Genomic DNA, 23,754 nt, shown 5'->3' with positions numbered 1-23,754 from the left:
GTTAACCGCTACCACTGTGAAAAAAAATCTTTCACTGTGTTCCAGTAGGAATTTCTTATGTTGCAACATGCAACCATTGCCTCTTGTTTTCTCGCTGTATACCTCTGAGAAGAGTCTTGTTTCATTTTCTCTGTAAGGTTCTGCAGCCCATTTAAGTAGCAGAAGAAAGCAACTAGATTTACCCCTTAGCTTTCTGTTCCCTGGGCAATACAAACCCCATTCTCTTGACCTGTTGGCTGCCTCCTCGCTAAATGTAGAGGGTGTGCTTTTGGTCTTCCTGTCTGCTAGGATGTGCTGCTAATTCATGTTTAGTTTGCTCTCCACCAGAAACCCCGTGACTTTTCCTGCGGAGCTGCTATCCTAGCTGGGAAGTTCCCAGCCTGTACTGTTAGGTGGGGCTGTTCTGTCCTAGGCACAAGATTTTCCAGTTTTATTGTTGAGCTTTAGGATGTTTGTTGGCCTGTTCCTCCAGCCTATCCAAGTCACTCTGAATGGTAACACTACCTTCCAGCTATCAACCTCATCCTCCAGTTTGTGTCATTCATGAACTTCCCAAAGTGCTGCTAGTGACTTGTTTCCAGCTGTAGTTCAGATGATTGGCAACTATGCTTTGATATTGTCAGTCCAGCCTGTTCTTCACCTGGTTAGTTTGTGTTGCCCCAACGTGGCTACAAGGATGTGTAAGTGTAGGAGGTTGCTATGTCTTAATTTGGTCCTGAAAAATGTCATTAGTTTTCAACAATGTAATAGATGTAAAATACTGTTTATAAGAGCTGTGCAACTGTAAGCAATGTACCTGACACCCCCCTCCCCGTTTTTTTTTATAACTTAAAAATATTCTTATATACCTACCCTATGGTAGCCTGATTAATCTATAAATGCAAAGTTGGCTTCATAACTTTTACTTTCTTTGTGGCTTGGTCCTGAAATTTTATGTATGTATCTTCTCTTTTTTTTAGATTAAAAGTTGAATCTTCTCTACTTGTTTCCTTTCAACAGAATATTTGAATTCAGAAAGATCATTGGAAACAGGGAAAAATGCCAGACGCTGGTTTCAAAAGATTATCCAGTATTCATTGACAAGGTACTTAAAAGCAAGGATGATGCAGTTTAACTGAATTTATTTTCCTAAAGGTGAAATCGACTTAGTACTTATAGGGCTGCTTTTATAGGATGGAAGAATTGAATCTTGATGTCATGTGAATCTACATTTTCCCGATGTCTGATATTATCACAGCATGACTTGCTGCTGGGATTGGCAACTGGGAACTTGCGTTAGGGACTACATAGCGATAGAGTGGTGAATGCACCTCTGACAGTATTCAGTTAGCTTTTGCTGATCACCAATTTTCTAACAGGTGGCATTAACTGACTTCACTGGTGTTCCCAGTTGCTCTGTGTCAAGGTAAGGACATTAGAATTTAGCTGAGGGAAGTGAGGCTGTAGAGGGAAAAGAAATCAATGTGATCTGAGTTCTCAAACGCTTTATTGCAAAAAGGAGGCCCTGTGCTTCCAAGTGAGGTATGCAGATAGAAGTAATCATTGCCCTGAAGATTTTTCAATCTAGAAACTGTGAATAGGAGGTCAGAAATGACGAGTAGTTCCATAGGCAAATAAATGCGCTGGTGGTCAATGCTGTGGCAAGCTAAATGCTTTAGCAGTTTGTGGTTTGATTTATTTTTATTTTTTTTTAATTGAGCTGCTATGGATAGAATTAGGAGGCAATGGCAAAAAACGTGAAATGGGGTTGGAAGGGATGGGAAAATGAGCAGTCACGTTTGCTTCTAGTAGAGAATGGAAGGAAATGAGAGAATAAAGCAGTGGCTGTACAGATCCTGTTTTATTTTTTCCCCAGTAATACGATAGTTGGGGAGGTGGGTTGTCAGATCTTAAAGCTAAAAAAATGCTCGAAACTTAGTATGTGTTATGGAAGTTATTTAAAATGGCACAATATTACACTTTAGTCCTTGGTTCCTTTAATAGGTCATTTAATAAAAGCAAAGTTTGAAAGAAATGTTTTGACTGTGTTGATAACATGTATCCCTATATTTGAAGTAGACGTCAGCTTTGGGGTTTTTTAAAGTACATTTTTATCTTATAAGAAACTCTTCTATTTTAAGAGATCGGCTTTCAGAGCAAGTTAAACACTGATATGAAGTATGCTGCTATCATCCCATTCTCTCTGTAGGTTGAGGAGCAATCCGACTGTAAAATCCTTGACGGGCACTTCATTTCCCCGTTGGCTCATTATGTCCCAGGTATCCTGCCAGTCGAATCTCTTGTAGCAAGGTAAGAGAAACCAAGTGGTATTCCCTTTCTGAAACTAGTACTGCACAGAAATAAGAATGGTCTGTAAAGAGTTTTATCATGAACCTAATTTATTGTAATACAAATTGTCCGTAAAATATTTCAAACTGGTTTTTGCTGTAATGTGTTGACATAGATTTTGATCTCAAAAGTGAGAATGTGTTATTCATGTGATAGTTTAATCTGTTTGTAAATAAATAAATAAAAAGTCCACTAGTAAAGCATGTCCTCTGCTAGGGCACTTTTTTTTTTTTTGAGTGTAGAAATCGTATTGCACAAAGCTATAAAAAAACCCTGGAATTTTTTTTAAGTATTTGTTTGTTTTTTTCCAAATGAGCAGTATGCTGGAAATGAAGGATACTATAACTGGGGCAGTAGTTGTTTGTTTTATACGTAAGCAGAAGCTGTTTATGTGAAAGAAGCATGTTATATTGTATTTGAAGGAAACATTCCAGCCTTCCATTTACATTGAATACAAAAACACTGTATGTGTACTGAAGTAGTAAGTTCATTTAAACGTAGCAAGAGAATCTGTTCTCTTTCTTACTTGGCAAGCAAAAAAGAAAAGCATCCTCACAGAAAGCTGCATGATCCCTAATAGTAAAAAGATACCTAATGGTATTTTTGCTGGTTTAACACTAACACTGCTTTACAGTTGAGGAGTGGGTTTGGAAAGGGAGCATAATTTCTATTTGCTTTTCGTTTTGAGCTAAACTTTCATGATGGATATTTTTTTTTCCAAGCTTTGTTTAATAACTTAACAATTAAACAGAGAAGTTTGCCAGCTCAGGTTGATACCAGCATTGTCAATTTTATCAATATTACTGGTTGGTGTTTTTATGTGTACTTAAACTTGTAACACTAAGGAATGTCAGAAAGTTTGATAGTCAAAGTATCTATTGTCTTCCACCTCTCTGTTGGTTAGAGGAAGAAACTGTCTCTTAACATTATTGGACTAATTAGTACCATACTGGAAAATAAAGTGTACTAATTGTTTCCTTATCTATGTTCTCTTACAGTTTGTAGTCAAGTTATGCCAATTGTTATGTTGGACAGTATTGTTACAGTTTTGAAATGCTCTACGCATTTCCCTTAAGATCGTTATGTATTGTGCGAATATTTTTTTCCGAAGTGTAACACTGTTGTAGGTGACAGTGCTCCCTCTTGTGGGGAAAATACTAGTGGCTTAGAAGTGATTTTCTTTTCTTTTTTCCAGTAGTTAGACTGTAAATAACTTTAGTAGCAGCAGAAGACATTAAGTGATTGATTTTGGGTGTATAGAATATTTTCATTATTTGTTTGGTTGTTTTTTTTTTTTTTTTTTTTTTTTTAAATGTAAATATGTGGCTCATCTTAGTCTTCAGTTTGAGCTGTTGTCCCCTCAGGAGAAAAATAGTAATGCTGCCTAGGAGAGCTAGTCATACTTGCTTAGGCTGCTCTTCATCTGAAGTTCTATTTTTCCACTCTGCAAAATTTAAATTGTGATGATGAGGTAGTGGTCTTTTTTAGGAACGTGATCTTTCAGCTTGGCTCCTTTTCTTGTTTGGCATTTATTCTGTCCTACTTTGAGATTCCTTTCTTTGCTGGAAGTGTTTATGAAAAATGATATTGCTGAATCGCTGGCAGTTTGCCTGCATGGGTTACAAAAATACTTTGTTCTGTTGTTTGTTTTTTTTTTTTTTAATTTAGATTAATTTGTCTGGCACAGCTTGTAAATAGATACATTTACTTTGCTAAAATAGTTGTTTGTTTCTCATAGATTTCAGTTCATCATTCCCAGAAGATGGAATAGCAAGCACAGACCTGTGTGCATTCATCTAGCAGGCACTGGAGATCATGTGAGTATGTAAAATGTAAAATTGATCATTATCGAGAAATTAAATAATCAGATTTTATCTTAATATATGTTTGTACATCTTATATTTAGCACTTTTGGAGGAGACGCACGTTAATGGCACGTCCAATGATTAAAGAAGCCTGTATGGCTTCCCTATTGCTAGAAAATCCTTATTATATCCTTTTGTGGAAAGCAAGATACTCTTTCTCAACATTCTCTCCAGAAGATAGAAAACTTACCGCACTGGTATAATATCTACTTTGTGGATCACTTTCCAGTGGACTTTTCAGTGGGTAAAAGCAAAGAGCATGAAACACAATGTGGAACAGAGTTAATATAATATGCTACTTTTACACCAAATATTGCTTTTCTGATTTTTTTGAGTCTGTCTTCTGCAGCTTCTTGCTGTAGTCATCAGAGTAAAAGTTGTGATAATGAATCTGTGTACTGATCAAAGTACTGGTGTGATTTCTTTGGCCATGACAGAGTGAAAACTATGCATTCATTCTACATTATACTATGTGACTCTGAATGCATTAATGACAGAAAAGGAAGTTGTCTCTCCTGTCTTCTCTTCTGAAATGGAACCCTTTGTACCTCAGGTACTTTTGAGAAAAGTCCTGCTCCCATTTAAGATCTTTTTTTTTTTAAAGAAGTTAAGTTCTGTACTGTCATCAAGTCATCAGTAACTTCTATAACACTGTTAACCTGTTTTATTAAATAACATCTCTAGTTACACTTTTTTTCCTACCCATATACCTGACAAAAGTAAAATGTTATGTTGCAAAGTACATCATCAACCTGCATTTAACTTGATTTTGTTCCAGTTAAATATTTGAAGTTTAAGTTCCAAATTTTAATTAATCACTGTAGTGTTTGTGTATATGATTTATTTTATTTTATTTTTTATTTGAATTGCCAGTTTTTACTTAGAAATTGTTTACCTTCTTTAACTTGAGTCTTCTACATGGCTGTAGAAAACCTAAGGATCAATTGTAAGTATTACCGTTACATTCGTGGATACTGTTTTTTCAAAATGCTACTTTTCTTTTTTTCTTCTCAAGAAGCTCAAAGTAGTGTAAACTTTGATAGCTTACAAAGAAAAAAAAATCTCAAGCGTGGACCACTTGTACCCTGCTAGTGTGAAAGTGTCTACTTTGTCTTTTTTTGTGTTAAGAGAGCACAGGGATCAGGAAAGTTTGCAGAAGATGAACTTGCAGTATAGAGTGAGATGAGTGTGAATGCAAGCAAGTATCAGTTTATTTTCCTAATTCACAACCGTGCATGTACAAATGCTGCAATTATATTTCAGTCACTGGTGAATAAACTTTGTTCAGATAGTGTACTTTCCTGTTATAGTTGCAAAGATTTTGGTTTTCCAAGATATTTTAAGGGGACCGCAGTCAGACATGTAAATGAATCTGGTGTTGCTTGTTAGTCAGTGGAAACTACAATATTCAGTATTTTACAGGACTTGGCTCCCTCAGTCCGTTTCTTAAAAGTGAATTTAGAAGCCTTATTAGACAGTCCTGGCTTTTTGCTTTTCACATTTTCTGAACCCCTGGAGTATAAACAGAATTCAACGGGATATCTGTCTGAGGCAAAGCTGTGGTTTCAGTTTACCAATATTTCTTCAAGACCAAATACGAGTTGGTGTTTTAATCCTTTTTAGTCATAACTTGGACATTTAACACAAGTAGAAGATGCATAGAAGGTGATTTCTTTTTGAAGCTGAAATTCTTAAACCTGCCAGTTCTATTAGAACTTCAGCAGCAGCACTGTCTCACACTACAGCATCTTAGGCTTTCTATATTTTATTTAGGTTTTAGCACTTGGATTTCTTAAATCCAAAAGCTTAAAAAAAATTGCTTTTAAGGAGAAAATTTTAATTAAAAAATAGTTTCTAGTGTTTTTCAGAGTGGATGCTGAATTTTACTTTCTTTTACATGAGAACCACTTTTTACAAAAACGTTAATTATGTTTACTAAGGTGATTGTTGTAAAATCGGTTTTTTGGTAGGCAAACTGCTTAAACATAAATATATAATTGCATTTATAAGTGTGAGATTATAGGAAAGTGACAGGAGAGAGTGTGTGCTGGAGTACACCCATTGGTGGGGTTTTTTTCAAGTTATTGAGGATCTGATGCAGAAGGATAACTTTAAATATTTTTGCAAGGGTATTTCTAACTCCATTCTCAGTTGTCTAGCTTTACAGCTTGCTATGTACATGATGTAGAGAAGGATTCTTTGAAAGGGGAGCGCTCAGTCTAATACCCCAACCAGTATTTGTCGCTCTTCGCTACAAGGTTACAAACCAGCAGCAGTCATTTTATTTAATATGCTCATAACAGTGTTTAATAAATAAAGCAGCTGGAGAGGGCTGAGGAATCTCTCATAACAAAGCTGTAGGAAAGAATTACATTAGCCTATAAATACTGGTCTGCAGCAGCGATGTTCATTTCTCTGTGGCTTGCACAGTAAGCTTTGTCCTTGTGCTTCAGAGCGTCTCAAATGTGATTGTACGCTGGCAGAAGAGGCCAGTAGCCTTTTGTAACCTGAATGTGTGACACTGAAAATACACAGTCCCTCTCCCCAAGTTAGAGATGTATTAATTGCTCTGTTAAATAAGTCTTTTTTTTTTTTTGCCTTTGAGAGTCCCTCTGATGGTTCAGCTGAATAGCTTTCTACTTTTTTTTAATTCTGTTTTAATGCTTTGCAGTATACTATATGAATTTCTCAGTACCGTGACAAACTTCCCACTTTACAATTTCAGTCTTACAGTGACACTGATGAGTGCTTCCAAAGCTGACATACTGATTGCTCTTCAAATGTTGTGTGCAATTTTTCAATGATGTAAAACAGGTAAATAAGAAAAAGAAAAAAGAATTGTTTCTGCAAATGAGATAGTGTATGCCTAGGACTGTATCACTTAGATTGTATTTCTGAAAGATTCGTTATAAATTTACAGGACAGAAGATTACTACGAATGAGATTCTAACGTTGGTAATACCTAGAAAACCAGGCTGTCAGTGATATTACAGTAGAAGTTTAGCAGGTGTCTATTCATAGTACTCATTTAGATGAAAAAGTACAAGTGCCAGAGAATCTGGACTTGCTTTTTCTCCTGTTCAATCAACAGGAGTTCAGCTCCAAAATTCTCTGGGAATGTGATCAGGCTTTATATAAAAGTGTGTATAGAATGATGAGAACTGTCAAAATCTAATCTTAGAAAATAAATCCTATATTTTCCTTTTCTGGGGAGAAAAGACGGTCATGTTTAAAAAATGTCTCGGACCTGTTTGTGATGGGAGGAGCTCTTGTTCTAGAGTCGGCAGCTCTTTTGCACTGGCTAGAGAGAGAAGGCTATGGACCGCTAGGGATGACTGGAATATCCATGGGAGGACATGTAAGCTTTTATATTTCCTGTTCAGTAATTTTTGTTTTAACTTCTCATTTGATCATTTAGCATACAGAAATAATTTGTTTTATAGTGTTCCTCTCAGAATTACTTTAAAATAAACATTTAGAGCCATGAGAAACAAATTGTTGGCAATTCTCATGTTCTGTGGTGCTGAATTAGTATAATCCTCAATAAGTACTGACAAGCCATAGAGCCCTTTGTCAGCCATCTCCTGACAGGCTTAATGGGAATATAAGCTTCTCACATAATTACGTTTTTTTTTCCACAAGTCGGGGTGGTGGTGGTGTAAAAATTTTCTGGAAGACGGTCTGTACTGATCAGTTGCTATTTCTCCCTCTTTTCCTTCATTCTTCTTGCTTAAACTTTTGTGATTGAATGCATTGTGTGAAATGCCTCCTCTTTGTAGGCATTTTGTAATTGAGGTGTCTTTTGGTGTCAGTTCTGCTCTCAAATCATCTTTTTTCCCCTGACCATTGGTATTCATTAGAGAAGATTTCTGTGGTGAGATAGATAACATTTTGTGTATGACACTGGGCATGTTTAAACTAAAACAGCAGTGTATTAGTAAGATGCTCGAAAGACTAATACAAAGTTAAAATATTACTGCTTATGTCTACAGATAATCATTGGTCTGTGAGACATAGGTACAAAGCTTATTAAAATAACATACCTCCATTTTGCTGATTGTTTGTTGTTAGGAGCTAAGTAAATAATGTTGGTAGTGGTAGTGTCTACTGAAAGGAAATACTGAAACACTGAAAGGAAAATAATTTTCTCCCAAAGCACAATTTTGTAACTCTAAATGTCTTAAATAAACAAAGTACCTTTGATTTACATAAACATCACCCTGCTGAAACAACAACTTTTGTGTTAAACATATCTTCCCTGTCTTATTTGTAAGTTGGATTGGAATTCTCAAACTGGTTTATGTGCCACTAACCATGCGGAATGCTTCAAATGCTGTGCAAATGCTATGGGAGTAACTGAGTACTGTATCCTATACCAATGGTCATAGACAGCTTGGGTATAGAAGGAGGCAAGATCTGAGAGAGTGAGTTTGGAAACACCTCTGAAATTTTTTTTTTAGTGGAGGAATATACGTTTTTGCCTAGTCCTGACTGACTTACAGGACTTCTGGTACAATTTAAAACCAGGGAAAGAAAGCATATTTTATGTTGATCATCTTTAGCATGTGTTTTACAACAGAAGGTAGGTAGCATTAATTCACTTATACTGATGAGGAGATCTGGAATTAAAATGAAAGAAGTCAGACTTTCTGGCTATCAGAATGTAGATATGTGGTGCCCTTGTAACTTTTTATTAATAAAAAATAATTAGAATAGGATTATAGTTCAGTTGTATAAATCCATTTATTAGAACACCTTGCACAGACATGGGGTGTTTTGTATTAGGGGTTTTACACTGTTGTTTGGTTTAGAGCAATAAAATAAAAGTTGGCAAGAACATACCATATAGGGAACTTCTGTGTGTTAAGCTTCTTTGCTCTGTTTTTTTCTGGGATAAACAGAATATTCACAAAAATGTTTTCTGGGAACTTATGTAGAAATAATAATTTAAACTTTAAAGAACAGAGAAAGGAGTCTACTTAACATGCCGAATTACTTCTCTTCCACATTTTGTTTCCAGTATACAGATTTAAAATATAGAATTTTAAATAGTCTTCCTGTAGATTGTCTTCATTTTGCCATGAAATAAGCTTCGAAGAGCTTGATGAAAAGGCTTTATAGATGTTTTTTCATGGATTTAAACAAATAAAAGATCAGAATAAATATTCCATTGGGAATTCTTATAGTTATAGCAAAAACCCATTCAGCCTTGGAATTAGTCCTATCCAGGGCAATGGTTATTGTTAGGGAAGTCACTGAAGAATAGACTGTATTTTCAAAATAAGTGAAAATAGATGCAACTGCCAGAGTCCTTAACTACTTTGGAACTGCGTATTTGTTTGATACTGTATAAACAAATAAATGGAAGGTGAGAGAGATCTTTTTCTATGTTGTGAATTCAGTATTAAAATACGTAATAAGTGCCTTTGATTCTAGATGGCTTCACTGGCAGTGACAAACTGGCCTAAACCATTGCCATTGATTCCGTGTCTTTCCTGGTCAACAGCTTCTGCAGTCTTTACTACGGTAATTAACATATTTTTGTTAATAATCCAGAATGTAATTAGATATGTAAGTTAAATGGTTTGGGTTGGGCACGTTTACCTTTTCAGTTAGGGCATTTCATCACCCTTCAGGCTCTATTAGTGAGCAGTGGCAAAACCCACCCTTCCCGCTCAGGATGTACAACACATGATAAGGAAGGTAGCTTTGAGCTACTTCAGTGGGTCATATACCAAATTAGAGGCTGGGGCTGGTTTGTGGGATAATGATTAGAGTCCTGATCTGAATGTGGGAAGGTGAGGAAGCAGACCGTGAAAATATGTTTTCTTCTGCTCAAAGCCTGGCTTAAATAGTTGGGTGATAATACTACCACGAGGGTTACCTGTTTTCACTTCTGCGGCCAGAGTAGGTGAATGAATAGACTGGATTTGACACCCATCATTGGTTTAACCCAGTCTCCAGGTGTGTTAACCCTAAGTAGGACTGGTTTCTGCCGCCTTTTTTTTTTTCCCCTTTTCTTTTCTTCTTTTTTGTGGGGTTGGTTTCTTTTTTTGTTTTTTAAAGGGAGGTGGATTTCCATGTCTTATGTTACATGTGCTTATGCTTTCATTCCAATAATTCTAAGGGTTATCTGAAAACTTGGGCAGAAGTCCACTGGAAAAATCAAGTCACAGAGAGGAACAGATCAATTTTCTGTGTATATCATTATTTTAGAATGATCTCTGGGTTTTGCTGGTGTACTGGACGCTTGTGTTTATAATCTCAGGGTGTGCTGAGCAAGGCAGTGAACTGGAGAGAGCTAGAGAAACAGTATTTTACACAAACTGTGTATGAAGAAGAAATCATTCAAATGCTTGAATACTGTGGTGTAAGTATAGTTTATTTTCCCTATTTGCTAATATTTACATGTGCAAATTTAACAAATAATGTAACTATTTTTACACTCAGTAAAAGTAGCTGATTGTTAGCTAAAATATGCTTGCCTGTTTCCTTATGCTTTTGATAAATCTAATCTTTGAAGGAAAACCTTCTGAAAAACAGAAGCTAATATTTTTGTTGTATAATGTGTGCTAAGTATATCCCTTGCTACAAGTTTTTTCTGTGACCATGCTTGGTGTAATTTGCAACATAAAATGAATTAAATCAAAACATTGAAAATATAGATAGTATTTCCTGTGAACTGGCTTGATAGCCTGCAAAGCCAGTAGCCTGGTGTGTAAATATAAAAGCATGATTTATTGCCTTTTGAAGCAATCGCTTCCAAATATTCAATGCCGTAGAATATTTTTAATATGTACCAACATTGTTACTTTTCTAGTTTGTTTAGAGTGCTCAGTCTCTCTATTTCTTTTTCTATGTGTGATGGTAGCCCTCCCTCAGCTTTAGACTTTTATTGCACAGGCAGTTGGAATAAACGTGAGGTAGAGCTTTTGTAATTAGCTTCTTGCTCCTTATGAAATATAATTTATTGTCTGCATATTTTTTTTGCTTTCTTCTTAACTTTTTTTGACTAGGGTTGAAAGACTCTTCCCAAGGGGAATTTCATTGCCGCCGCACTCTTTTAGATTGGAGTGATAACTTTTTTTGAAGATTGCTTATATGTTGCAACACTGTCTTCTAACCAGTTCTCATAAATAACCTTTTTCCTAAGATTCTCTGCTTTGTGACAGTGCTTTTTCAAATATCTTATGACAGGAGAAGAGGGGCTAGGGTGGAGACAGTTACTTGATAGATGCTTGACGTTTTTAGGTAAAATACACTCCAGGAACACTGATGGAGCAGATAAAAGTCTTCAAGGCTAAGTTCTGGGTCCTGCACTTAGGTCACAACAACCCCATGCAACGCTACAAGCTTTGAGGTTCAACAAGGCCAAGTGCTGGGTCCTGTGCTTGGGTCACAACAACCCCATGCAGAGCTACAGGCTTGGGGAAGAGTAGTTGGAAAGCTGCCTGGCAGAAAAGGAGCTGGGGATATTGGTTGAGAGCCGGCTGAATATGATCTGGCAGTGTGCCCAGGTGGCCAAGAAGGCCAACAACAGCATCCTGGCTTGTATCAGAAATAGTGTGGCCAGCAGGACTAGGGAAGTGATTGTCCCCCCATACTCTGCACTCAGCGCCTCTCTACAAGAAAGACGTTGAGGTGTTGGAGCGTGTCCAGAGAAGGGCAACGAAGCTGGTGAGGGGTCTAGAGCACAAGTCTTATGAGGAGCGGCTGAGGGAACTGGGGTTGTTTAATCTGGAGATAAGGAGGCTGAGGGGAGACCTTATCGCTCTCTACAACTACCTGACAGGAGGTTGTAGAGAGGTGGGGGTCGGTCTCTTTTCCCAGGTAACAAGTGATAGGACAAGAGGAAGCAGCCTTGAGTTGCACCAGGGGAGATTTAGATTGGATATCGGGAAAAATTTCTTCACTGAAAGAGTTGTCAAGCATTGGAAGAGGCTGCCCAGGGAAGTGGTTGAAGTCACCATCCCTGGAGGTATTTAAAAGACGTGTAGATGTGGCACTTAGACATATGGCTTAGTGGTGGACTTGGCAGTGTTAGGTTAACAGTTGTGCTTGAGGATCTTAAAGGTCTTCTCCAACCTAAATGATTCTATGACTCAAAAATGAAAAGAAGAAACGTTTCAAGATATTCAGCTTGTGTTTTCCTAATATTTAGAAACAGAAGATTTTTCAGTTCTAAACCTAACGTTGAATCTGGTCACATATATTTATTGCTATTGCCTATCTTTCTTCAAGTCTATGAAAATTGCTGTAAGTGTTAATTTTTTAACGCTTTGACATAAAGACGTTACTGCTCTTTTGAGAGTGGAAAAAAAATATCTGAGAAATGCATAGCTTTTAGGAGTTATTTATTTGCCCAGAAATTTAAGTTTAAATGACTGCAATTGTAAATTCAGAGTTGAATACAGAATTAAAAACAGACAAATGTTTGTATCATAAGCTACCATATATAAGTATCTCCTGCATTTTTTAAGCTGACAGAAACGTAGAATTACATTATCAAGAGGTTATGATGATGATCAGGATTTAATTAATTGAGTGACATGCAGGCTGAAAATAACAAGTCATGTCAGCAGTGCTGTTTGTACTTTCTTTTCCTTTTTTTTTTTTTTTATAATATTGAGTTGATCTTAAAAATAAGATTAGCCGACTGGTTTAATGTAGAAATCGTTAATAAATGACCTGTTGTCTTTGTTTAGACGGATTCTTTCAAGATGGGACAAGACTTTGTTAAAAACTTCCCTGACAGTGTGGACAGTCTGGAGGATGTGGATGTGACTTCCACAATGTTTGACCTTGATTCCTCAAATAAGACTGTATCTAAAGAAGCTGTTCACAGCTTTACCACAAGTAAAAGTACTTTAAGTGCCTCATCAGAAAGACTCTTAATACAAGATGCTCCTAAAATGCAATGCATAAATCAAACATTTTCTACCAGTAGCAATAGCAATAAGAACTTCACTAGCCAACAAGGACACAAGATAAATAAAAGAAGAAAGAGTGACACTTTACAGAGAGAATCCTTAAGGTTCATGAAAGGAGTAATGGATGAATGTACCCATGTAGCGAACTTCTCGGGTATGTATTTATTTGTTTTAATGTGCAGTTTGGAAAACGGAATAAAACACGATAGAAGGAAAGGGTTTTTCTTCATTCTACATTGTGTAAACCTGCTGGCACCTTAGCTGAAATACAAAAATATCTTGTGTTATTCGGTAACATCTATTTACCACTCCATTTCCTAATTGGTTTTCTGTTTCTTCTTAATGGCCAACCAATGATAAAGTGAATTAAAAATTTGCCTTTCAGTATCTTTGCTCATTTTTTCTCTGCCTTGGTAGGGTTGTATTCAGATATGAGTAAGTGCAAATTCATATTATTTAAAAGAACAAAATATCTGTGTGATGTGAGTAATATCTAGATCTAATTAATCTGCTATAAGGTTTTTCAAGCAGATTCAAGTAAATCTTATAAAGCAGAAATCTGATATTGACTTCAGATAGCAAGTAGCCTTCATAGCTGAGAACCAAACTTGAATGATACTTTTAGACAATAAAATGATACTTTTAGTCAGTAAAAATGCACAGAGGTCCTTCTGGGATGGTGCGGTCTGGTGAATATAGTGTTACCCAAAGACAGGCGTAGCATACAGAGGGAACTGTAGCCCAGTGAGCCTTAAATCTGATGAACCTAGGTTTCTTGGTGTCCAGGACAGATCCTTTTCAGTGGGCCCCTTGCAGGCAACACAAACAAGTGATTTCTTCTTGGAGCTGATGGAAAGGGTTTTGCTGGAGTGGGGGCTTGGAATTGCTTTTGTGGGAGACCATTCAGACAAAACAGTTCAACTATGCATTAAGTGATTTCTTCTTGGAGCTGATGGAATTTGCTGGGTTTTGCTGGAGTGGGGGCTTTGAATTGCTTTTGTGGCAGACCATTCAGACAAAATGGTTCAACTATGCATCTACGCACTGAGGACTCAACGTGTCCTAGAACATACATTGACTTCAGACAGGTTTCTGACAGACTTCTCTTTGCATGTCAAAACATTCTTGACACTGTGCCACCTCATTTTTTAATTCTGGCGTTCAGTATTCCACTGGTAAATGTTAAAAAAAAAAAAAAATCCAAAGATTTCTACACTAGCATAGATTTCTTGACTAGGACAATGTCCCAGATCACTGCTAGCCAGGGATGTTGTGTGACAAATAGCAGTGAAGTCCTTTCCTTAAAGCTTTAAATGTTTTTTCAGTATACAGAAAAAACCCTGTAAGCTTCATTTTAAGTACACACATTCTTGCGTATCTAGACACTTATCCAGGTATCACTTAGCTAAAGTATTCGCCTTTCTTGAAATTTAAGCTCTGTGATCCTGATGCACTTGTCAAAGTGATGTAGACCTTCGTGTCAGTTGTCTCCCAGGTCTCTTCACTCTCTGGGAGACATTGCACCTTCTGCCCCAGGGTATCCTTCGAGTGTGTCTAGAGAGGAGCTTCAGAAAATCAGCCTAACATTCACATTCCATGGAAGATTGAATGGAAGACTAGAATCTATCTTAGCATTACATGTTCTCCTATACATGATCTAGTATACGTGAAAGGAGAGGGTCTAAATTATTTGTGACACCCCATTTTCAAGCATTTTGGCTGATCACTATTTATTATATCACATATATTCTTTGTGAAGAGCTAACTGTTCTGTGTTCAACATTGTTTTGGTATTATTTTTCTCAACATCATTGTGGTGTTATTCCTGTTAGTAATCTGATTGGTGCAGTTCTGGTTATGAGTAATAAATATGTTTAACAATATATTGGGATTTTAATGTTGTAACTAAAACATGTAGGAAACGGAAAATAAAGTGAACATATATTGCACTTTGTCTGGTTTCTCATATGAAAAGTTGTCTTTTTTCTTCTCCTTGAGGAAAAAAAATTATTCAAAGCTTCTACTCTATGGAATTTCAGATGTCTCTTAGTTCTTTCTGCTGAAAAAAGACATCTCGGAGAACTAACCTGGATGCTGTAGAGTTTTGTGGATAAGAGGAAAGACAATTCTCCTGTCATTACTCAAAGACTTGTGAAGTTTTCTGCTTTAAAGGAAGGACAGGGATTGATTAGTTTGGTTTTCTACTGATGGTCTCACTACTGTAATGTCAAAAATCAGATAAATTCTGCTGGAGATTTTGGAAAATACAATTTTATTAAAGCTTAGAAGAAATTTAAATTTTATTTTGGAAATAGAGAACATTTTTACAACAGACATTTCATCTGACATGTTTCTATTTCTTACCTTAGATAAATTCAATTTTGACTTGTTTTTCTTTAGTTCCAGTTGACCCAAGTTTAATCATAGTTGTACAAGCTAAGGAAGATGCATATATTCCTCGAACTGGGGTGCGCAGTCTTCAAGAAATCTGGCCTGGATGTGAAATTAGGTACCTGGATGGAGGTCATGTCAGTGCCTACCTCTTCAAACAAGGACTCTTTAGGTAAGGTAAACAGGAAAGTTTAAAAATAGTCGAGAGCTTAGAAGCATAATTTTGAGACACATGATTTTTCTTCTAAAAGCAAGTCTATAATTACTCTAAAGCAACAAATACCAAATACTGCTTGGAAGAACAAGTTATTGGTTCTGAAATAATTTAAAGAGAATGTCAGCATTTCCATTTTGTGAACAAAGATGAGGTACAGTGTAGCTCAGATGGTTCAGTGGGCCAATGGCAAGAGAATGATTCTTCTCACTCTTGTTTACCTATAAAAGCTTTTAGTTGGTTTCTTCACTGGATGCTGAACAATTTTTTTTAAGCAGTGACTGTTTGTGTTGTATTGCGCAGCTGTTGTCTTTTGGCAAATGTCTTCTGAGAATTAAAAACACACAACTGAAGATGAGAATTAAAATAAAAGCTTGACTGCAAATGAGTAGTACTTGCATGAATTTTTGCCTTAGTAATACTACACGCTCACTTTCTGAACACAGTTATATAAATCAGATATATAAATGCAGTTACTTAGTTTTAAAAAGCTAAATGCTTGTGCTGTTAATTTTAAAATATACGGAATTAGTAAGACTGTACGTTCCATTTAGGAAGTCTAAGCAACAAGAAAAAGGAGTAGCAATATACCAGGTCAAGGTATGCTAACCACTAGCTTATTGCTAGTTAAAACTCCAGCCATGTTTTATGACAGTTGCTCAAAAATTATAAATTATGCATGTGTCTCTGACCCATTTCCTGACATGTTTGTGTAGGAAACCCCTAATCCATTAACATTTGCACTGGCATTACAGTTGGCAAACAGTCTCACTCATTCCTGAAACGTAAATGTATTACTAGATTGAAGTGAGAGATCCCAGAAATAAGTGAATGAGAAAAGACTACCTAATATCATGTTTTTATTGAATGATGTTTTGAAATTGTGATGATAGCTCTGTAAATACAGTTGTAAATATATGGAAATACGCCACTTATATCTGCACTTATATACGCACTTATAGTCTGTATAGATTATACAAATTATCTTCTTTTTTCCCTTGTTTTAGACAAGCGATTTATGATGCATTTGACCGCTTTCTTCAGAAATACGCAGTTTAAAAAAAAAAATCTTCATAATGTATTCCAACTGATCTCATTTGTACTTCCACTTACTGGAACTCATATTTGGAAAACAAGCGTCTTGCAACTTGGAGTAGATGGTCACTGACTTTGACTGTTGTAGGTAACAATTATCAAATATGGTAAAGTACCAGCAGCATTACGTTCATTCATGTCAACCAAATGCCATTCTGACACACTCGCTTCAGCTTTACCTGTAAAAAACAATGGCAGCATTTGTTAGTGCGTGAATGGTTCATGTACTACATGTTTAATCACGTTGTGTATTCCTTTAATTCTGAATAAATTCTGAATTCTGTATTAGTTGAAAACAGACCAATCGAAGTATCGAAAGAATGTAAAATTTGCTGTAGGGCTAAGATGCTGTCTTGCTTTTAGTGTATTTCTAGTTTCTTCCAGGTGCCTTGGTTTCCCTCTTGCTTCCTCGTCCCCTTGCTATTCCTATTGTGTCGTACGATGGCTTTGCCAGCACTCAGCCTGTTGTGTTTGTCACTGATTTTCTCTATTATGAATTGAAAATGAGCTATGATAGAAGGGGCATCATCAAATCTTGCAAAAAAGAGACTTTCAAAATTGAATGAAGAGTGAGAGAGACATTTTCATTCAATGTGTCAATGAGATTTTTCTGCCACTGAATTAAACCGTGCCATTCCAGAAGAATCATGTAGCAATTCATTGGTCAGTTTTGCAAACCTGGAATAAGTGAAAGTGGAGCATCTAGTAATTAATTGTTCGCACGCATTCAGTTGGATAACAAAATCTTTTTCTTCTAGATTTTTTTTTTTTAGAATGCTAGAGGAAATACAAATGTAATCATTTTTCTTTAGAAGCAGTGGCACAAAGAGTCTGATTCTAAGCAGTTAAATCAACAGCAGATTATATGGTGCTATAAAGACCTGTTGGAAATACTTCAACAGAGGTCCTTTCTAAAGTGCACTCAGTGCTGATATGCAAAATACAGTTTCACTGTGTAATATTAAAAATGCATGTGAGACTAAGGGTTATCAAAAGAGTTAGGTTAGCTCCTTATTTTTCAACGCCGTTTTCTTAATTGGATGGAAAATTAAAAAAAAAAAAAAAGGATTATGAATGCATTTAAGAAAATCCAAAGTCTGTTGTTTCTTCTTTGGGGATCAAAAATGCAAAAAAATTACAGTAGAATAAAAGGTTATCGTGCATCAGCTGTATGTGGTATCTGTCCACATCTCATTTTGTGGTAATCTCCTGTAACATTGTTTTAAAGCTAATTTGCAGAGAAGATGAAAACAGACACACTTCAGTATTAATTTTACAGTACAGTAATGACCAGAGATACACAGAAACAAACAGAAAAATCCAGCCATTTCTTGGGATGTGTGACTTCTTCACCTTTCAAATCATTCATTGACCTCCGTGGTTAGCATAATGGTTTTTAATATGCAGAGTAGGAAGCAAACAAAGCTCAGTTTGTATAAATATATTCTCTTGAATTTTAGTCTGGCAGACAGGACCAGTAACTGGGAAGAAATCATGGTTCACCTGAAAATCAGATAAGTTCAGGTAAAACCGAAGTGCAACAACTTGTAGTAACCCAAATTATTTAACATACAGAATTACTAAAAATGCAGAAGTTATATTCTGTTGGAAGTTAAATTGCTTGTTTCAAGTGGTTTTTCATCATTTCTTTAGACAATGTTTGTATATATATTGGGAGCAGGTGTGAAGCACGTTTAAATTTAGTAAAGCACTGAATGTTGGAAGGTTTGAAATCAAATACAAGTAAACTTACAAATTTAAAATTGAAGGCTTGAATACTATACTAAAACATTTATGGGGTTTATGTTTTACAAGCTCATTCATCAACTAAGAGTGTTTTACAAGATAATTGTCTGCTGTTCACCAGCTTTTTTAGATCTTGCATTTTAAATGTATTTGTGTGCTTTATGTCCTGTTTCTGTTGCAGCTATGAGACAGGGAGATAACTGGTGGCAAGGGAAAGGGCTTGAACAAATGGAAGAGAGAAAAGACAGATTTTGTAAGGCGGGGAGAAAGCACAAAAAAAATCAACTTCTCTATGCTACAAATTATAACATGCCAAAGTAAATATTTTCAAAGCGCACAATACTAGGAATTACACAACTGATGGGAACTTGACATCCTGAGGTTAGTGTTCCGATGGTATTACTAACAAGGTTTAATTTGCCAAAAGGGCATACTATTCACAGAAGCAGATTTATGCTAATGTAACTCCTGTTTGTGAGAGTGTCCTTTGGCATAAGCAGTGAAAGACTGGTCTCTGATGAGAACAAGAAATCACACTTTGCTATGTAACTAAAGTAATGTTGCCAAATATGAAAGCCCAGTAAGAAGCGTTTAAGAAATTTCTCAGGTTAGAATAACAAAAAGGAAAAATGAGCTCTGTGGTCTGTTTCTGCCAGTTATCAGACACAGGAAGATATTAGCTGGTCTGTGAAGGGGGGAATCTTGCTGTGTAAATGTTTTTAACTTTTGGAAAATTAACTTTTTAAACCAGATTCTAAGGTTAAATCCTAAGAAAGCATTATTAATAATCCATTTTGATGTTAAACGAGAATGTGATTTTAATCCAGCAATTGCATGAGAAAAATATTGGAATAAGGTTCCTGCACTAAATCCAAGTAGCAGGTAAGCCATTCTGTATGTCTTAAATTTATTGTAAAACTGGCCTTGATCATTTTTTGGTTTTAATGTTTTTCAATAAAAATGGTAAAAAAACCCAACAGTTAGGTGTGAGGTTTTCTTTCTTTCCTGTTAACAGGAATTCAAAATGCATCTCACTGTCACCCTGTAATCCTTTTTATTCCTACTAGTACTGTAGCACAAGAGTAGTTAATCTACAGTACAAGAGGAAAGCTTCACATAACGAACAGTGACACTGCTTTCATGTTTTTCTACATGCAGTACCTAATAAAGAAAATAAGCTTGTATCATCTAATTAAGATACCATTGTGATTCCAGTTTTATACTTTTCTTTCAGTGGCTTCGTTCTACAATTTCCCTGGACTTATTTAAAATCTTTTCTACTTTTAAAAAGGGTCCAAAATCTGTACAGTTTCTTCCTGCTTGCTGCTGTGTTCCAAGCAAAGGTGTGTTGTACCATAATAAGCTCAGAGCATATCATGGGACTGTCCGGCTGTAATTGGAAAAAAAATCACCCATGCTGTTGATGGTTGCTGTTGCGTGGTGGGAAGGTGGTGGTAGAGTTTTAGAGCATTGCTCCGGGAGAAAAGGAGGCTGTTTCATCGTCTGCAGCAGTCTGTCACACAAATGAGAATATCGCACGCTAGCTGAAAGGCTGCTTTGAACAGATAGCTGTGAATGTTACTGGCAGGTGCGTCTTTGAGTCTTGATGGTGTTTATATGCAAAAAAAAAAAAAAGTCTTGGAAAATTGTTGCCTTATTCTGTGGAATTGGAGCAGTCATTCTGATCGAAGCCTGCCAGTTGTACCCAGCAACACATGCAATGCATTGATGCAGTTGGTTTTATTTTGGCGCTCAGTTACGCTGCCTGAAAAGTGAAGGCCGTGGTAACACCTCTGCATACTAATGCTAAGACTGACAAAACATGAAGAGGACAAACAGAGCGAGTAGTGCGCTTCGCCTACATTTGAAAGGAACGGCTCAGGACAGAGTGGGAGGTTAGGTCTCTGTTACCCCTGAGTAACCCAGGTCTCTTTTTTTTTTTTTTTTTTTTAGCGTTTTGTTTACCCGTTTCTCTCCTGGCACCTAAGTGCTGATCACCATCTAGAACAGAATGCATCTAATCCTCGTCAAATGGAGCTTTTTGTAATTTATTTTTTTTCCCAAGTCCAAAAACCACCCCCCTCCAAAGTGACTGCTCAGCAATTTTTATTTTTTTTTTTTTTAGCAAGGATAGGTCACTTGTGATGTATTAATCTAGAAAGGAAGTCTGCAAAAAGGTGCCATTGTGTGAAGGAATGGAGTCTGGCTGCTTTTTCTTACTGGGATGTCGTATGCGTGTATATAGATACTCTTTAAATAGCGGATTAGAAAGTGAAAATCCTTGGATCCTCGGAATGCTGTTTTTGCTTGGTTGCTGCTAACATTTTGAGGCAGTTCATACTTTTTTTTATCTTAATTGTTTTTGTCTTGGGTTGCTTTTTTTTTTTTTAAATGTTGATCTTAATTACGGTTGGCCGGGCAGGGAAGTTTCTTTATCTTAAGCTGTCAGGTTCTGTGTCAGCTTGGCTGTAATGATAAGTTATACGGTATTGAAAGGAGGTTCCTATAGTCTGTAGGCATGTAATTCCTCATGTAAAACTTACATGAGTAAAATGCTACTACGTTAGGCAATCCTGTAATTTGCAGTGTTTCCTGGTACGCTTGGGTGCTTCTACACAAGATAAAACATAAGCTTTAAAATGTGAAGTGGCTCATAAAAAATGTTTTTCTCTTGGTTTCATGTCGTTTAAAACAACTTCTTTTTCAAATACGAGTATTATAAATACTGTGGAGGAGAAAGTACTGAGTTTTGCCAAGGAGATCTGACTTGCCCTGCTAGAAGGTAACAAGAGGGATGATACAAAGTGGACAAAGAGTTTCTGAGTGGGCAAAATTTGAGGGGTCGCAAATTTGGGTGCACAAATGAGTCGTAGGCAACGGTAAAAGCTTTTTATATACTCTTGAGGCGCAGTCCATCCAATAAAGTGTACAGTAAGCCGCTTACTACCACAAAGTTAGCAAAACAAGTATGTACAAAAGCTTCTCAAGCTGCCACATTACTGGTCACCTTTACTGGGGTTTTTTTTGGGCGCCCCCCCACAGTTAACTCTTAACCAGTTTCCTGCTTTTTTCCTCGTCTGTTCAGGTTCCTGCCCTGCACCGTTGCAGCATTCCTGAAGTCCCGCTGGCCTGTGCGTCTGCTTCCTTATCTTCTAATATTTGCAGGAGAAAAAGAGGAAACAAGAGGTTAATCCCTTTCTTACTGGTGACTTAGGTAGGGCCTCTGTACCTTCGTATCCCTCGAACCTCTGCTCTGCTTCTGAGTTTGGGAAACCAAATAGAAGGCGTGAAAATTGTTTTGAATGGGTAGCGTGACTGATACTCCTGTTTTCAGGAATGTAGATGTAAGCGTATATGGATATTGCCCTTTTTCCCTGTCAAAATTATTCGCTGAGAATGCTTTCCTCCCTTTCAAATAAATCTGTCACTGCAACATGCAGTTGGCATTAGTAAATTTATTGCATCTGAAAAAATCACGTTCTTAGTTGCAAAGAAGAATGCTTCTAAGAGTGTGAAAATTTGCTTTAATTTTAATCATTCTAGCTTTTTTCCCTCTTTCCTGGTATAAATTTAAAAAGAAGATTACATGTGTCACTTTTTGTATAAAATGTGCTTAGAAACAATAGTAATTCTTTTTTCTATTTATGAAAAGAGAAACTCCTCCCTTATTACCAATCTTGGGAGCTTTAAATCTTCAATTACAGCAACGTGCATCAAAGTATCCATGTGGTTTGCTAGTGTAATAATTGTGGTAGATGTTTTAATTTCAAGCCTTTCCCACAAAAGCTTGTTAATTTCCAAGTATCTTGAACAAAGCAGCGAGCACCTGGGGGGGTTTCTTCTTTGAGGTGGACCTGGGTCTCCACCAAGTGGTGGGATCTCCGTGGGAGGGAGGTGTCCAGAGCCACTTGCACTGGTGGGGACATTTGAAGTGCTTGGTGCTGTAGAAGGTGGTCTCTCTTCTTCTGAGCTGCTACTGGACCCACAGTTCCAGAATAATCCTAAAAACACCTCCGTGCCTCAAGAGGTGTGAGCTATAGGGAGGGGTTGGTGGGTTTTTCATGGGTTTGTGGGGTTTTTTTCTGACAAAGGGGTAAAACTGCATACAATTCCATTAATGGAGAGAATAGTGTTACCCTAAACAGAACATATTTTGCTGCTGCAAAACTCTGGAAATCTGGTTACTTGTGATGCTACTTAAAAAAATATTTTACTAGCTTTATAAAAGCCTATTTAAGAATTTGTGTAGTTCATTAGAGAGATGTTGGCTATTTTTTAGGAGACATTTTATAAGAAAGGGAGTAAAACAGGGCCAAGCCCTACATCTGTCACTTTGAGAGACTGAACACAAGAAATGGGAGAGGAAGAGGTGTCTTGAGGTGTAACCAAGAGGAATTACGGGAGCACTAGGAGGCTGCAAAGAGGGAAGGGGGTGATGAATGTCACACTTTGGTGGCAGTGGCATTCCTCGTTCTGTGACCGTGGTGCTTCTGGGATAATGCAGCAGCAGAAGTGCGGGTAGAACCTCCTAACGAACCCAGCGAGCGTGCTGGACGAGTGCATGCGTGCTATTGCAGGATGATTTCTAGGAGATATTTGGCGGCAATTAGAAAGGTAGAGGAGAGGTGGTGTGGTAGCGAAGGTGCCGGTCTGTCTTGATGCTTAAAGGAGGTGTGATGCCCTCCCTGCTCGGCCCTGGTGGGTTCTCACATCCCCTCTGAGCACGTTCTCCAGGCTGCGCCGCTGGAAGTGCTGAACCAGAGAAGTCCACTTGGCGTCAACCACACGTGCTCACCCTCGTGGCGCTGAACAAGCAGGGGAAAAACGAAAATAAACCCGAAATGCCCCGCAAGCATTACCCAGGGCTTAAACCTTCCTGAGTGAGGTGTGTAATGGCAAGCGGCGACCCACCAGCCGCTGCGCCTTGCGCCGTCGTGCCCTGCCTTGCCTTACCTTCTCCCGCCTTTCACTTCAAGAAGTACACTTCATCTTAAAAATAAGAGTACAAAATCACCCGTTCTAATGAGGTTTTCGAAGCTGAGCCTGTGCCCTCACCGCGAAGCAGCTGTCGGGCTGATGTATGTGCCGCTGTTTTTAGCAGCAGTGTGTGTGTGTGTGTGTGTGCGCGCCGTGTTCCCGCGGGTGCGTTCGCTGCCGACCGCCCTGCGCCGCTCGGCCACCGGCG

General features: G+C 37.3%; 1 protein-coding gene across 1 annotated transcript in view; it reads left to right on the top strand.

The window, feature by feature from the left end:
* Positions 1–17,165, top strand: part of LOC104292103 (chromosome unknown open reading frame, human C4orf29) — a 19,569-nt gene extending 2,404 nt beyond the window's left edge. Inside the window, exons 2-12 of the mRNA XM_009891425.1 lie at positions 1,000–1,084; positions 2,189–2,289; positions 4,067–4,145; positions 4,235–4,319; positions 5,112–5,139; positions 7,413–7,551; positions 9,630–9,719; positions 10,462–10,563; positions 12,899–13,277; positions 15,524–15,686; positions 16,736–17,165. Of these exons, the coding sequence (XP_009889727.1) occupies positions 1,000–1,084; positions 2,189–2,289; positions 4,067–4,145; positions 4,235–4,319; positions 5,112–5,139; positions 7,413–7,551; positions 9,630–9,719; positions 10,462–10,563; positions 12,899–13,277; positions 15,524–15,686; positions 16,736–16,787 (1,303 nt within the window). The 3' untranslated portion in view covers positions 16,788–17,165. The remainder of the gene's footprint in view (positions 1–999; positions 1,085–2,188; positions 2,290–4,066; positions 4,146–4,234; positions 4,320–5,111; positions 5,140–7,412; positions 7,552–9,629; positions 9,720–10,461; positions 10,564–12,898; positions 13,278–15,523; positions 15,687–16,735) is intronic.
* The last annotated feature ends 6,589 nt before the right edge of the window (positions 17,166–23,754 follow it).

Source organism: Charadrius vociferus, unplaced genomic scaffold (genome assembly GCF_000708025.1).
Source record: "Charadrius vociferus isolate BGI_N301 unplaced genomic scaffold, ASM70802v2 scaffold159, whole genome shotgun sequence".
Lineage (NCBI taxonomy): Eukaryota > Metazoa > Chordata > Aves > Charadriiformes > Charadriidae > Charadrius > Charadrius vociferus.
This window is presented reverse-complemented; position numbering and strand designations above follow the sequence as displayed.